The 15,095-nt window shown below is 44.3% G+C and overlaps 1 protein-coding gene across 1 annotated transcript in view; it reads left to right on the forward strand.

Annotated features, from left to right (window-relative positions):
• Positions 1-15,095, forward strand: part of HGFAC (HGF activator) — a 97,895-nt gene that overhangs the window by 35,373 nt on the left and 47,427 nt on the right. The window contains exons 6-7 of the mRNA XM_090035492.1: positions 3,414-3,545; positions 5,441-5,551. Of these exons, the coding sequence (XP_089891618.1) occupies positions 3,414-3,545; positions 5,441-5,551 (243 nt within the window). The remainder of the gene's footprint in view (positions 1-3,413; positions 3,546-5,440; positions 5,552-15,095) is intronic.

The raw sequence follows: 15,095 nt of genomic DNA on the forward strand, positions 1-15,095 counted from the left end.
CATTACTGACAGGTCAGCTGAAAATAGCTTGATTATACAGTTATAAATCCACACCTGATCTGAACCACCAGTGAAATATTTAGCTAAGAGAAATACAGTAAATCCCTTCCCTTTCCACCATGATTTTTGAGATGTAAATGTGATTTGCACAGTTGTAAATGTATCCTTATAAACATATAGCATTCAGGGGAGGGAGACATGAAAAACACCAGGATTTTATTTGAAGTGCTATATCGCACACCTGCCCATGAAAGCTCTTACTGTGCTTTCAGTTTTGGTGATTTAACACCAGTGTAATACTGCTGACGTTAGCTAAGCTGCATCTGATTTATGCCAAGGCAAGTGGAGAGAGATGCTGGTTATCAGATTATTGTGCTTTACCACTAGTTTCACTGCCACGCCAGTGGTGTTGCCTCTGGTTGACTACAGTTTGAGGTAGTTAGCCATGTTAGTCTGAAGTCAGGCAGAAGGCAGGGCAGAGTGGCAGGCTATAAGATGCCAGGATATTACAAGTGTGCTCTTCGGAACATGACTCAGGCCTCTCTGGTGTTTGATAAAGAAGTCCTGCTGCTGCTGGAGGAATGGCATGTGCCCTGTGCAGTCTTGGAGCCTGTAAGAGGGAACCCCTGCCCTGTTACTAGGAGAAGGCTGTGGGACAAACAAAACTTGTGAGGACCCTTTAAGGCTTGGGTCTTTGTGGCCCAAAGAGATATGAATCAGGAAAAGACAATATAGTAGGCAAGAAAGTCAAGAATGTCACTAGGGAAAAGCCCCAGAAGGCAAGCAGTCAAAAGGGGAAAAGTGACATGTACCGACAATCACCAACAACCCTGCCACAGCCACACTGAAACCACGCAGGGCTGACAGGACTGAGACCCCTTGTGCTCTGGCCAAGGGATAGGATGGGCTGGCTGGAAGGGGAGGGAATTCCTGATATAAGAGTGGTTATACCCTGGCTGGGGAAGGATGAGCAGCTCCCAGGCAGGCTGCTGTTGAGCCTGGAGTCACAGAAAGGGGAGATCTTGCTTACAAAGCCTCTTCTGAGTTCTGAGTTCACCCTGGTGAGGATGACATGAGTTGTTTTATGAATATTGAGGGGAGACTTAGAGGCTGCATTGCAGGAGCCTTGAAGCGTCCTGTGAGGTTTCAACTGCCAGTGGAGGGGGGAGGGGGTGAACATTCCCATGGCTGGGACAGCCCAGTTGTAAAGGGTTTAGCTCTTCCATGGCCCAAAGGCCAGAGAGGGAGAAATTAGTTCAGTGAGAGTCAGAGGACAGGGAGGAGAGACATGGAGTATAGGGGGCCCAGATGGAACCTAGGCTGGTGCTGAGAGTCTCAGCACAGTGGCTGTCATCACAAGAGCCAAGGCCGGAATAAGGGGGCCTGGGCTGAAGACAGCAGCAAGAGCAAATAGGCCAAACCCACAGAACTGATGCCTAGACAGATGTGACTTATTGAACAGGTCTAAGAGATTGATACCCACGAGGCATAGGTGCAACTGATGAGGAGTCTGGAGCCACAAAAAACCTTTCAGGCAAATTAGCACCATCTGGGCTGCAGCTGGGGCTGGTTGAGATGGCTAAAATTTTGCCAGTCTAACCTAGTAAACCTGGATCAAGACAGCATGGAAAAGAAAATTCCATCCCGGAGCTCTGGGTGCCTCCCGCAGGACTATTTATTCCATCCAGGTGTGGCAAGTGAGACACCAGGTGATGGTACAGAGGGACTGGGGTGAGGCAGGCTAGCTAGGGCAAAGGCAGGCAATTATTTTAGGTGAAGGGCCGCCTACCAAGTTTTGGTGAGCTCTCAAGGGCTGCACAGGTAGCCCCACCCCTTGACAGTTCCCTTGCCCCCGGTCACTGTATAGGGACCAGTTGTCCTGCCCCCCAACCCATGACCTTTGCCACTGGAAGTACCTTCCCTTGCCCCAGAAGTACTCCTTTTGGGGGGAGGGTACTGCAATCTTCAAACCAGAAAAATCCCCCAAATCATATACCAAAAAAATTAAAACATCTACTATAACTTATTTTAATTATATTTAAAAATATTTTTATACTGATTTACGCATTTATGAAGTGTATCAAGAGGTGATTGCATAATAGATCAACATACAGCGCTACTTCTATTGTGTGTGGATGGTAAGAGGGTGTATGTGGGGGTATGTGGTTGGGGTGTGGGTGTAGTATGGTGGATGGATGTGGGGTATATGGTTGGGGTGGAGGCTATGGGAGGGTGTGCGGTATGGTAGGTGTGGACTGCACGGGCTCCATGCTCCCACTCACAACACCAGTCCCCCATTGTTTCCCTATTTTCCCTCCCATATGCCTGCCTGCCAGTGCCACTGCTGCCACTTCCCACTGCCATTGCCACTTCCCATGGCTCCTGCTGCTTACTGCAGCCCTCACCATTTCCCCCATTGCTGTCGCTTCTTGCAGCCCCCACTGCTCTCCCCACTACTCCCTGGATTGCCACTGCTTCCCATGCCCCATCACTGCTGCCACTTGTTGCAGACCCCCACCCACTGTTTCCTGCTCTGGCTCCAGCCCAGCTGGGCCAGACTAGCACCATGGGGCTTCCAGCTGCTGGGTGGTTTGCAGCTGTTTTCCCCTCCCCCCTTTGTCTGATCTTATCTTACTTATCTTACTTATTGATCTTATCTTACTTTCAGATGGAGGAAGGATGGGGAACAGCTCCAGAGTCATGATATCAGAAGCCACAGAGGCTTCTGGATGGGGGCTGGTGGAGGGGAGGATGGTGGGGGTAGGGTGGAGCCAGGCAGGCCTTGCTGCTCAGCTGCTGGGTCCTACCACTGGCTCCCCCTGTGTCCTGCTGCTGCTGTCTGTCTGTCATCTTTAACAGGCAGCCAAGGACAGATACAAAAAAATTAATTTTATCAAATTTTTAGGGGCTCTGAAGGCTGGATAGAATGGCCTGGGGGGCCGGATCTGGCCCACAAGCTGTATTTTTCTCACCCCTGTGCTGGGGGAATTGTTACTGGGGCTAGGCTTGCTGCAATGTCCAAGAGTAGCTGGCTCCATCACACCTAATCATCACCCATGAACAATGCATACCAGTGGGATAAATTATATTTCTCACTTTTTTTTCTTGTGAGTAGGTTCTGCAGCAAGGTGTCACTGTGATGGTCAGAGGATAAAAGACATGTAGGGAAAAGTCATCTGGCCCAAGCAATATTTTTTTTATTTTTAATTTATTCTTTAATTTATTCTGTAATTCCTATAGTGTGCTTCACCATAATGCCCAAGTATTTTCATCACAAAGGTTAAAGCCAAATTGTTTGATAAGCACATGCCAGGAGCAGGGCTCTTCAAGAAAAAGGAAAATTGAATCATTTGGAGTCATTCTTTTACTGACTAACCTTCAAAATCTTTTCTTTTAAATTTTTTTTTTTTTAGGGAAATGTTTTGATGAGAGTCTCTATGAGTACTTTGACCTTGGCGAAAGATGGGCAAGAGTCCACCGAGGAGCAGTGGAGCAGTGTATGTGCATTAATGGCCAAATTGAATGCCATGCTGCACGATACACAGGTAGTGTGTGGTATGACTGTCCATATCATAAGCATTATTTAATATTAAGTGTGGGGCTAAGTGCAAATAGTGCCATTGAAAATGTGCTATATTCCTAACAATGACTAGGTTCTTGCAGCATGTACACATTCCAAAAGAAAATGGCTTCATTTCTCCTTCCACTTACACAGGACTGCAAGGGTTCTGATAATCAGGACATCATTTAAAGTGCGTGCATAAGTCCATCTCTCTTAAGGGCAGCACTTAAGTCTGTGTTGCATTTTTAGCACTCATTTAAGTGCTTCCTTATATAGGGATGCCACCCTAAATTTGGACAAGCAATATATTATATAATATATATAGCAGCGATACATAATGAGCAATAAATTATATAATAATTATAGTAACATATCCTGACGTTTACTCCAACAGTCTGAAAGCAATTTACAATATTAATTAGGCTTCACAACACCACTGTGAGTTAGGTGAGTGTTGTCTTCTCTGAAGAGGAGGAAGCTAAGGCACAGAGAAGTTATATGACTTTCCAAGGAGCTTGTTGGGCTATGCCCAGAAGCCAGAGTCTCTAATGGTATAGTTTTGGCTACAAAAATCCTGACTCCCAGTTACAAGTTCTAACTTCTTGAATGAGGTCCTTCCTAGCTAGTTTATTATAAATTATTACACAACTCTCTAAAAATCTTAGCAGTGGTTGGGAGCACCTCTATAAACACTACTACTGCTAATAATTCCTGTTTGTTGTTAATTGATGATAATTTGCAACAGTGCTTACACAGACAGTAAAAGTAAGAACAGTAGGTCAGACCTCAACTGCTATGAATCATCATAACTCTATTTTTGATTTACATCAGCTGAAAGTCTTGTCTTATATGAGAACAGACTAAAAGATACTAATGATGGGGCTATGCAAAACGACACTGTTCCGTTCCAACTTCAGTTTCGAGGTCTGGACAGAACAGTGTTTTGTACTGAATATAATTCTGAGTCAAAACAGCTTCACTGTTTCACTTTGTCATAAGAGTGAGGCTGTTTTGACCCCGTTTTGACAGTTTTGTGGGACCGTGGGGGTGGGGAAAGTAACTGAGGGTGGGAAGTCAGACCAGCTGGGCTGACTTCTCAGATAACACCCGAGGTGGGAAAGCAGCTCAGCTGGGCTGCCTTACCATCCCTGCATGCTAGATCACCTTGTCATCCCCCACGCTAGATACTATCTAATGTGGGGGGTGGAGAGGCAGCCCACCTGGGCTGCTTTCCCGCCCACTGTGATCTAGCATGGGGGATGGAGAGGCAGTCCAGCTGGGCTGCTTTCCTACCACCTCTGCAATCTAGTGCCAGGGATGGAGAGGCAGCCCAGATGGGCTGCTTCCCTTCCCCTCTGCAATCTAGCCTGAGGGATGATGAGGCAGCCCTGCTGGGGTGCTTTCCTGCCCCCCGATCTAGAGTAGGGGATGGTGAGGCAGCCCAGCTGGGCTGCTTTCCCATCCTCCCACAATCTAGCACTGGGGGTGGAGAGGCAGCCCAGATGGGCTGCCTTCCTGCCCCATGCCGGATCTTGCACCGGGGATGGGAAGTCAGCCCAGATGGACTGACTTCCCATCCTCAGTGGTATGGTCAAAATTTTTCAACTAGCTTCATTTTGTTTTGAGGCTATTTCAACGGCCTTTGTTTCATTTGGAATTTTCTGTTTCAACTTTGAAATGAGTCAAAACAGCATCAAAACAAAATGGCTGTCGAGATTTTGCACAGCCCTATGATACATATACAGAGAGAAGATGTCTTAACTGGTATTACAGTTTGGTGCATATGCCATCACATAAGATATTCTGTGAAATGCAAGTTTAAGTAGACTGCATTTTCTTGTATTTCATTTGGTTTTAATTTTCCATTTGTAATCCTAGATTGTATCCATGACCCCTGCCTCCATAACAGTTCCTGTAAGAAGATTTCCTTCACTGGACAAACTGTATGTAGTTGCAGAGGAGATTACGTAGGAAAATACTGCAATATTGGTAAGTACAACAACATGCCAGGGAGGACATTTTTTTAAATTGATTTGTTTATTTCCTCAATAAGCAGGTGAATCAGCATATTCTATTCAAAGTTGCTGCATACTTTGTATGATTATTCTACCAAAATACCTACAAGCACTTTTGATTTAAGTCATTTAACATATTTATTCTGGGTAAAACATATTGTAATCTTTCCCTGGGTCTTGATATTACAAACACCTATGTATGATATGAACTTTATGCACACCAATAGTCTAATTGCATTACTTAGGTGTATAAACTTGTGCATTTGCTTATGTATTGGCTGGATTGGGGCCCAAGGCATATATTATAGTTAGAGCACAAATGCTTCCTCACAAAAGCATGCATCTTGTATTGTTTCAACATAAAGTACAAAGATTTTATTTTAACAAGGTGTGTCATAACTTGTTAGCTAAATGCATTTAATAGGTATAGACTCCAATGTATTCATTTTCTTTTAGTCATCTTGGGCTTCTTATTTTCTCCAGATTTGCACCAGTGTAACTCCACTGATGCTTTTGATTTTTACTTGTGAAAGTGAGAATGGGCTCTGGCCCTTGAGGTGACCTGTTATGTTTGTGCTTTGTTGCTTCTCGTTTGAGCTTCAAAGTGGCATAACGTTTGAGGTAACTTTCTCACAGGAGCTTTGTTGTTTGTCACTGTGTGGATTAAATATATTTAAAAGTTTATCTGTTCACTAAATCTTCACTTCCAAGTAATGCCAATGGCTATCTTTCAAATATAGCAGTTGTTGTGCATAAATTACTGTCAGCTTTCAGCTGTATCACACTATGATCCTGTCATCTCATAGCCTAAGCAGTGTATATGAATCCTAGGGAACTAAGAGTCACTTGAGAGACTCTTATTAACTGTAGGAAATGCTGGACCCTAGCTAGATCAGTGCTTGGATAAGAAACCTCTGAAGAACACTTACACTTGTCATTGTTCATTATTATTCTCTTTTTCCATCAGAGGAAGAGGTGTAATAATCCATCAGAACTAATCTTAGGCAGTTTAAGTGACCAACAGTACACTGTAGGTAATGAAAAACAGAGTGGAAAGTCAAATGAAATAGCTTGTGAACAACCTAAAGCTTGAAAGATATTCATGCAGATTGTCCAGTGATCAAACATGAATAACAAATAAATGTGTGCAACCTGGAGAGGATTTCAGTGTGTAACAAGAAAACAGAGATAAGCCTGCAGTGACTAATCTTACAGCTCTACTTCTCTGACCTTTAGGATGGGCTAGCAGTCAGTTTACAAGAATCATCCTGCTCTTTGTCTTACTAAAATATTATCCCTGGCAGCATTCTGTGGGCACCCATGAGTGATGTTTTATAGCCACTGAGCATGAGAAACACAATGCAAAGGAGAGGGTTAAAGACAGATTTAGTCTTTGGTTTCAAGGAGTCTTGCAGTGAGTGCAGTATGTGTTGAATTCTGAGATAGGCATGGAAGGAAGATGAAGAAAACAGGAGTGGGAGGCAGGCAAAAGCTCACCTAGAAAGGCAAGTGCTGGAGTACCGTACAGAGAAGTAAGCCTTTTTCCTGATCCTGCAGTATTACCTCTGCTGGAAAGGGTTATGTGGCATCAGTGGATAATCATAAATTCCTGAAAGCCATTTATAATATCAATCCACATGATTAAAAAAGAAAAAGCTTAGAAAAATATCCAAAAAGGGAAGTCCTCCAGGTTTGTTAGTTGACCCTGTGGATCTTCAGAGGGCTAGGTCATCAACTCAGTAGTATCATCACCTGTCCACTAGCCAGTGATGTTGCCTGGCCAAAAGAAGGGGAGCTTGCTTTGCAATTTCATGCATGCTCTTCTGGGCATTCTTTGAAGCCGTGGGAGGAGCTGTGCACTGTTTTCCAGACCTCCTCCAGAGGCAACATGACACTGTAACACCTTGGCTAGGGACAGACATTACACATAAATCAGTGTAAGTGATCAGAAACTGGTTTAAACCTGTAGCAGAACAGATGTTCAGTGCACATAAACCAATTTGAAAATGGCTGAAACTGGTTTGATATAAATGTGGTTAAATGTAGTATCAGACTTAACTGATTTGGGTCAAACCAGTTTATGCAATGTCTGTCCCAGACCCCTTGCTGGTTTAAGATAAACCAGACTCCTCCAGCATCCTGGCATGCTCTCTGGGCTGGGCGGGGTGCTTTGATCCACAGCAGGGCTGGCCCCTTCCTTCTGCTTCCTGACCAGAGCTCCGGTAGAGACTTGCAAGCACAGAGTGTCTGCCTGGCTTCTCCTTGTTAAGCAAGGATTATTCTCCCTGCCCCTCTGCTGTACACAGACACCTCAGCATTAGCTAGCAGCCTACATACTGGCCACAGTCCATGCTGTGGGAGATGACAAAGACAGACAGGCTTTTGGAGCTGATCAACAGGTAGCTTAATGTCCTTCCTTGGAAAAGCTGATTAAGAAGAGCTTGGAGAGAGGCTTTGTTTTCTTAATGGGTTGATCAACACTGAGCTAGGAGTGATAAACATTCCCTGTCGGTCTGCTCAGAAGGGAGGATAATAATCAAAGCACCTTGCCAGGGCCTGGAAATGCCCCCATCAGCTCAGCATTATGGAAATGAAGGGAGGGCTGCTCTAGCACCCCTCAGCTTCTAGCGTGAGTCACTGCAGGCATGTACCTGCAAAGTTTCCTCCCCAGATGCAGTACCTTGCACTTCTCAGTGTTGAAACCCATCCTGTTCTCATCCGCCCATCCTGTAACCTGTCTAGGTCCGACTGCAGCCTATTCCTCCCTTTTAGCGTGCCCATTTCCCCCCACATCTTCGTGTTGTCTGTGAATTTGAACAGGGTGCTTTTTACCCCTTTGTCCAAGTCACTGATGAAGATGTTGAACAGTGCAGGGCCGAGGACCAAGCCCTGCGGGACCCCACTGCCCACATCTCTCCAGGTCAAAAATGACTCAACCACCACCACTCTCCAGCCAGTTAGTGACCCATTTGACTGTGTAGGGGTCGATGCCACAGTCCCTTAGTTTTTAATGAGAATGGGGTGAGAGACAGTGTCGATGGCCTTCCTAAAGTCCAGAAAGACTCCGTCCGCTGCTACCCCTGCGTCTAAGGATTTTATGACCTGGTTATAGAAGACCACCAGGTTGGTCTGACAGGACCTGCCTCTAATGAACCCGTGTTGGTTGCTCCTAAGCATAATCTCCCTTGCTGGGCCCTCATGGACGTGCACTATGATAATTCTCTCAAAAAGCTTGCCCAGGATTGAGGTAAGACTAACGGGTCTGTATTTTCCTGGGTCCTTCTTTCTCCCTTTTTTGAAAATGGGAACCACATTGGCCCTTTTCCAATCCTCTGGCACAACTCCAGAGCACCATGAGTGCTTGTAAAGCCATGCCAGGGGTCCTGCAATGACCTCTGCTAATTCCCTCAGCACTCTGGGGTGGAGATCGTCAGGACCAGCTGATTTAAATATGTCCAGTCCCTCCAGAAGTTCCCTGACTAGATCCTCACTGACCCTAGATCTGGGTGTGCCTCCCCTGGGGCCCACAGAGGTCCTGGCTGGCGGAGGCGGGGTGTGTGACCTGGTCCCTGCTCAGGAAAATGGAAGCAAAGAAATTGTTAAATAGGTTAGCTTTGTCATCTGGTGTGGCGACCAGATTTCCTAGTGTGTCTTGCAGAGGCCCCACATTACCCGGTACCTTGTTTTTACCCCCTATGTATTTAAAAAAGGACTTCTTGTTGTCCTTGATTTAGGTCGCTAGTCCCAGTTCCATCTCCGCCTTGGCCTTTCTGACCGCCCCCCTGCAGCCCTGAGCATTTCTGGAATGAAAAGGGAACGTCTTTCTACCTCTGAATCAGTTCAAGCTTTGCAGTTTAGACTAACCTGCAAAGAGTAAATCAATTCAGGCTCAGGCTTTTTGAATGTCTGTCCCTAGCCCTTGATTGCAAAATGCTATCCTAGCAGGAGCAGTTTTACGGTTTCAACACATCCCTATAGTATGGCCTTCATTATAAATACCACAGTGACAGTGTTGTAACTATAATGCTGGTTTGTGTCTGACTGGCTCAGAACAAGAAGCAAGCAGGTGCTGTCTGATTACTTGAAAACAATAAAACATTTGGCTTGCTAAAGAAATGACTTAGCTGCCTGTAATCCATCTGTATGTGGCTGTGTGGCGCCCACACACACCAAGTAAAGTGAGAGATCCTGTTATCTGTCAAGGCCTTGCAAATAGGTTTAAAAATGAAAACCTTTGTCAGGAAGTATACAATTAAAACTAGGAATAATGACTTAATGCTAGATCCTCCTAACCCTATTGTGACACCAGATAACAACAATAGGTTTATGATTAAAGTGTTTTGTGGGATTTGTGATCCCAGTTTACATGAGACTGATTTTTAAAGACGCATTCGATTATGTTAGTCTGCTGTTATCAGGCAGGGCATTCAGGGTGTTTGGAAAGTTTCATGTATTTCTGTAGCTTAAAATATGTGGGTTTCTGAGTTCAATCTTAAATTGTAATATGTTGGTTTTATAATGCCTGGTTTGGCACTAATTATGATGTCTTTTATTTTACCATACATTCCTGAACTGTAGTCTCAAGCTCAATTTCACTACACTTAATTTTGGCTTGGAAATTTCTTTTTTTTAATTAAAAAAATTATATCTGAACAGTAAACAATAAACTTAATGAAAAAGTTACTAATAATTTCAAGATCACAATAGTCCTCTCTAGCCTTGAAACCTATGAAAAAGACAGTGATTTTATATATATTATTATTATTGAAATTTAAACTTGTGTTACCCTGTTTACTGCCTGTTTTCTGGCTGGTTAGTTGAGTTGATTTACATCATTGCAGAGTACATACAGGTTCCTCTGATGTCCTGTCCCCACCAAATTCTTTTAAATTCTTCGTCTTTCTTACATTCCCTTGTGCTCACACCTGAAATCCATCCTCCCAGCTGCATTTTTACATTCCCCTACATGCACCTACTACCACTTTCCCCTCTCTAGCATGCTTTATAGATTCCTGAATATTAAGATTGCCAACTCTGAATCTATTCAGGGAGGTTTCATCACTTGATGTAATGACATTAATGACTTCACATCAGGAAGGCAAATGCACATGACTATTATGTTTAAAAAACCTACTGGACACCTGTATAAATCAAATGCAACAGTTAATATTTATTTTAATGAATAACTTATCATTTATCTCCTGGGTTACTCTCAGAAATCTCCTGGAGATTTCTTTCTAATTCCTGGAGACTCCAGGGCAGTCCTGGAGGGTTGACAACCCTACAGAATATGCATATAACCTGTGTTGTTTTCCTATCCTCCTTCTACCTCAAGTCTCCCTACCTCCCTACCACTTCACCCTCTGTGGAGTCAAACTGATGTAATGCCTAGCATTTGAAAATAACCAGGATTCAGGGCCCTTTTTCACCATTAACTTTCCTCACTGAAAGTTGCTTATCTTCAGGGGCTTGTTAATAAAAACGTTCTTCCTAGATGCTTTTGAAAGAGTGCCAGCTTTTAAAATGGCTACCATTTCCCTTTGTTTTCAATGCAGCCAAGGGAAGAGCTTCCCTCATTTGACAGTGTAGCTACCATCTTTAAGACTGGAACCTTACTTCTACTGAGAACAACGGGAAAGAGAACCCCTCCTAAAATGGTACACAGACCATTAGTAGGTTATTGTACCCCCTGAAAAGGTTGCAGGTGTTAGCCATTTTTTGAAAGAAAGCAAATCTATGTGAAATTCTTTGTAACAGAATATTATTTGTCAGCAGCTTTTACCAGTAAAAAAGAAACTCTCAGTATTGAGGAAGGTATTATTCGATTGATATACCGCTCTTCCTAACAAAGGCTGAGGGCAGCTTTAAGTAAGAAAATAGAATAAAACAGGAGAACATTCAAACAACAACAAGACTTAAAAGGTAATTAGAATATCAACAAAAAACAGACCCCTTAAGCAATTAATATCACATCAGAACAAGAAACAGTCTGGTATTGTTGCTAAATTCTTGAAGGACCCATTTTTAATTAATTTCAGTTGCTAAAAATAATAAACCAATTCTAAAGTCTTTGTAAGTGTCTAAATTCTGGAGGAGATTTATGTGTGACAAAGTTGTAAATCCCTGTTTTAAGTGCAAAATTCAGCCTTCCTTATGGAGCCACAAGCAGTGATTCTCGCCTGGTGACTTATATAATTTGTATTAGAGATTTGCAGACAGGGCCCAGAGCCAGCCACTTTGTCATTCAATTTCTCTCCCACCCCCAACCTTTCATCGCTTTGTCTTTTTAAATGCAAAACTCTTTAAGGCAGGGACTGTGCCTTCTTATATGCTTTTACAGTCCCTAGCCTGCTGTTATGTGTGGTTCTGTTGTATAGATAATGAATTGCAATAATGGTGATAATGAGCAAACAAACCTCTCATTCTGTGTCTGGACATTGCAGTTGAATGGATATTTAAAATAAAAAAGTAGAAGAGAAATTCTGTCACTTCTCCCTGAGTACAGCTGCCCTTGCTGAATATTAATGCTATTCATGAACCTACACCTTTCTGGACTTCCTTTGGCATGGGTTTGCTTTCCAAGCAGAGCCTGGCTTTGGTACATGAAGACTACATGACTACATATGGCAACTCCTAGGCTGGTTACGTGCTGGTTCAAATTAAAAAGAATCTGAACATTATTTTCGTGCATGTGTCCTGTGCTCCTATTGGTTGCAAAGACAACTGTGTAAAAACAAGCTGAATGGAAATTGGGGGTGTGTGAAATGACAAAGCAGGGTGGAGATGAGCTGGTAGGTGAATTGATTTAGTAGTGCGAATGAAGTGATTTACTAAACAGGAGGACTGGATAATCTCATTTGCTGGTTAGGAAAGGTAAATCAACTAGGCAGGTGGATAGGAGTGAACTGATTAAGAGAATCATGGTGAGTTGATTTAATATGGAGAACAGGAGCAAATTGATTTTGGGCCAGAGGGTTAAAGGTATCTAGACACCTAAAGAATCAGATAGACACTTGGTGGTATTTTAAACAGGACCTAAGCTTTTGAGTAGGAGATGGGTACCCAGGTGCTTTTGGAAATCCTATTAGAAGTCTATCTGCCTGTTTAACACCAAAAGCTTTTACAAATCTAGCTCTCAGTGATTGGGGGGGGGGGTGTTGAGGAAGAACTGATTAATCTGGATACCAGTAATGAGCTGATGGGTAATGCCTGAAATTTGTAATGTGGCAACTGCTTATGCATCCTTTTATTAACATAGTATAGAAATATTGATATCTTATTTATTTCTGTACCAAGCTTCTGTGTCTCCTGTACCTGCCTAATAACAAAGTATTTCCTGTAGGTGTAATTAAGCTAGAGGGTCAGTCCCAGGAACTGGTATGCTTGAGAGAAGCAGTTAAGGGCCATTTGTAGGTCCTCCTCAGTATGTGCAGTGACGGTACAATTACCGGCGTACTGAAGTTCCACAATTGAGGCTGATGCAACTTTGGTTTTGGCACAGAGGTTTCATAGTTTCATAATAATTAGGGTTAGAAGGGACCTGATCAGATCATTTAGCCTGACCCCCTGCCACAGGCAAGAATGAATGCTGGGTTCACAAGACCCCAGACAGGTGATCATCCAACTTCTTTTTGAATTTACCCAAGGTAGGGGCGAGGACCACTTCCCCAGGAAGTTGGTTCCAGATTTTGGCAGCCACCCTAACTGTAAAATATTATCTTTTGATCTCTAACCTAAACCTATTCTCCATCAGCTTATTACCATTGTTCCTCATCACTCCAGGTGGTGCTGGGGAGAAAAGGGCTCTTCCTATTTGCTGTTGATCTCCCGTGATGAGTTTGTAGGCAGCCACCGGGTCCCACCTCAACTTCCTCTTGCTGAGGCTGAACAGGTTCAGGTCCCTCAGTCTCTCCTCATAGGGCCTGTCCTGCTGCCTCTCACCAAGTGCGTGGCCCTCCTCTGAACTTTCTTCAGGCTGGCCACATCCTTTTTAAAGTCTAGCACCCAGTACTGGATGCAGTACTCCAATTGCAGCCTGACCAAAGTCGCATAGAGGGGGAGTATCACCTCTCTGGACCAGCTTGAGATGCAAGATGCATGACAAGGTATGGCTGGCCTTGCTGGCTGTGGTCTGCCATTGGTGTCTCATGTTCATCTTGGAGTCAATAATGACTCCAAGATCCCTTTCTGCCTCTGTGCTTTCAAAAGGGGAACTCCCCAGACTGTATGTATGCTGTGGATTCCTTTTCCCAAGGTGCAGCACCCTGAATTTATCTCATTTGAACCCATCCTATTCTCATTTGCCCACTTTTGTCATCTGTCTAAATCTAGTTGCAGCCTCTCTCTCCCTTCAAGTGTGCCCACCTCGCCCCACATCTTAGTTTCATCAGCAAACTTGGACAGCGTGCTTTCAACCCCCTCATTCAAGTTGCTGATGAAGATGTTAAACAGTGCAGGCCCAAGGACTGAGCCTTGGGGGACCCCACTGCTCACATCTCGCCAGGCTGAGTATGACCTATCCACCACTACTCTCTGGGTGAGTCCCATCAGCCAGTTTTTTACCCATCCAATTGTGTAGGCATCAGTGCCACAGTCACTTAATTTATTAATGAGAATGGGGTGAAAGACAGCATCAAAGGCTTTCTTAAAGTCTAGGAAGACTACATCCATGGCAGCACCATCATCCAAGGATTTAGTTACCTGGACGTAAAAGGCAATCAGATTGGTCAGGCAGGACCTGCCTTTGATGAACCCATGCTGGTTGCCCCTGAGCATGATCTCCCCGGCTGGCCCTCCACAGATGTGCTCCTTGATGATTTTTTCCAAGATCTTCCCGAGGACCAAGGTGAGGTTTATGAGTCTATAGATACTTGGGTCTTCCTTCCTCCCTTTCTTGCAAATGGGGACCACATTAGCTAGTTTCCAATCCCCTGGCACCTGGCCAGATGACCACGAATGCTCATACAGCTGGGCCAAGGGCTCTGTGATGACCCCTGCCAGCTCCCTCAGCACCCTTGGGTGGAGGGCATCTGGACCTGCAGATTTAAAAATAACCAGCCCTTCCAGAAGATCCCTAATTACATCTGTGCTGACCCGAGGCCTGACAGAGCTACCCCCGAGATTGATCCTACCTCTGACAGGAGGGATGTCTTGGTCCCTGTTCAAGCAAACAGAGGCAATAAAACTGCTAAAAATATTGGCTTTCTTGTCTGGTGTAGCCACAAGGTTACCATTTGAGTCTTGCAGGGGCCCTACATTGCCTGGTGCCCTCTTTTTGCTCCCAATCTACCTGAAAAAGGACTTTTTGTTGTCCTTAATCCTGGACGCTAGCCTGAGTTCCATCTCTGTCTTGGCCTTCTTAACAGCCCTCCTACACTCACAGGCTGAGGAGGAGTACTCCTTCTTGGCGATAGCCCCTCCCTTCCACAGGTTGTATGCCCCGCTTTTAGTCCTCGGGCATTGCTGAATGCCCTTGCTGAGCCATGGGGTTTCTGACCACTCTTGCCCCCCTTTCTTCT

Source organism: Crocodylus siamensis, chromosome 2 (assembly GCF_052110815.1).
Source record: "Crocodylus siamensis isolate JL-2025a chromosome 2, ASM5211081v1, whole genome shotgun sequence".
NCBI classification, from domain to species: Eukaryota; Metazoa; Chordata; order Crocodylia; family Crocodylidae; genus Crocodylus; species Crocodylus siamensis.